At 58.4% G+C, this 736-nt stretch overlaps 1 protein-coding gene across 1 annotated transcript; it reads left to right on the top strand.

Annotated features, from left to right (window-relative positions):
- Positions 1–376: 376 nt before the first annotated feature.
- Positions 377–730, top strand: LOC100541083 (claw keratin; the record flags this gene model as incomplete). The annotated part of the gene is made up of 1 exon (XM_010727589.1): positions 377–730. A coding segment is annotated over exon 1 (354 nt), but the record flags the coding sequence as incomplete, so codon positions are not given.
- Between the last annotated feature and the right edge of the window lie 6 nt (positions 731–736).

The raw sequence follows: 736 nt of genomic DNA, 5'->3' as shown, positions 1-736 counted from the left end.
TAGCCATTTGGCCTTCTAATCCCCTTGTTGTTCTCCAAGGCATGTTTTTGCCTCAGTGTACCAATGGGAAAGGAAATAATTGCTCCGCATCTCTTCTTGTATGTCATGATGCGTACTGGCTTTATTTCATGATTGTTGGGAGCTTCTGCCACCACCGCCCTCTCATGTATGCCTTGGGCTGTCAGGGATAGTATAAAAGAACTGAGCACTTTGCAGTCCTCTGTCCAGCTTCCTCCACTTGACTACCTCCAGCTCCTGGGTAAGTGCAGATCTCGGAGGCTTCTCAGGACTCTCTCCCAGCCTCCATCCATACAGCTCTCCCCGACCCTTTCCTCACTGTGGGTTCCCTTTGCAGGACTCCTTGCTTGTGTGGAAGATGTCCTGCTCCAGCCTGTGTGTCCCTGCCTGTGGGGTGGCCGCCCCGGCCCCACTGGCTGACAGCTACAACGAGCCCTGCGTGCGCCAGTGCCCCGACTCCACCGTGGTGATCCAACCCCCGGCCACCGTGGTCACCTTCCCCGGGCCCATCCTCAGCTCCTTCCCGCAGAACGCCGTGGTTGGCTCAGCAGGAGTGCCCGCCGTTGGATCTGGCTTGGGTGGCACCTTTGGACGTAGTGCCGGCTTTGGGGGCTATGGAGGCCTGGGAGGCTATGGAGGCTCTTATGGCCTTGGGGGCTTTGGGGGCTATGGAGGCTTTGGCAGCTGTGGATATGGTGGCTTGCGCCGAGGCCACAGG

The sequence above is a fragment of the Meleagris gallopavo genome, unplaced genomic scaffold, assembly GCF_000146605.3.
Source record: "Meleagris gallopavo isolate NT-WF06-2002-E0010 breed Aviagen turkey brand Nicholas breeding stock unplaced genomic scaffold, Turkey_5.1 ChrUn_random_7180001921794, whole genome shotgun sequence".
Classification (NCBI taxonomy): domain Eukaryota; kingdom Metazoa; phylum Chordata; class Aves; order Galliformes; family Phasianidae; genus Meleagris; species Meleagris gallopavo.
This window is presented reverse-complemented; position numbering and strand designations above follow the sequence as displayed.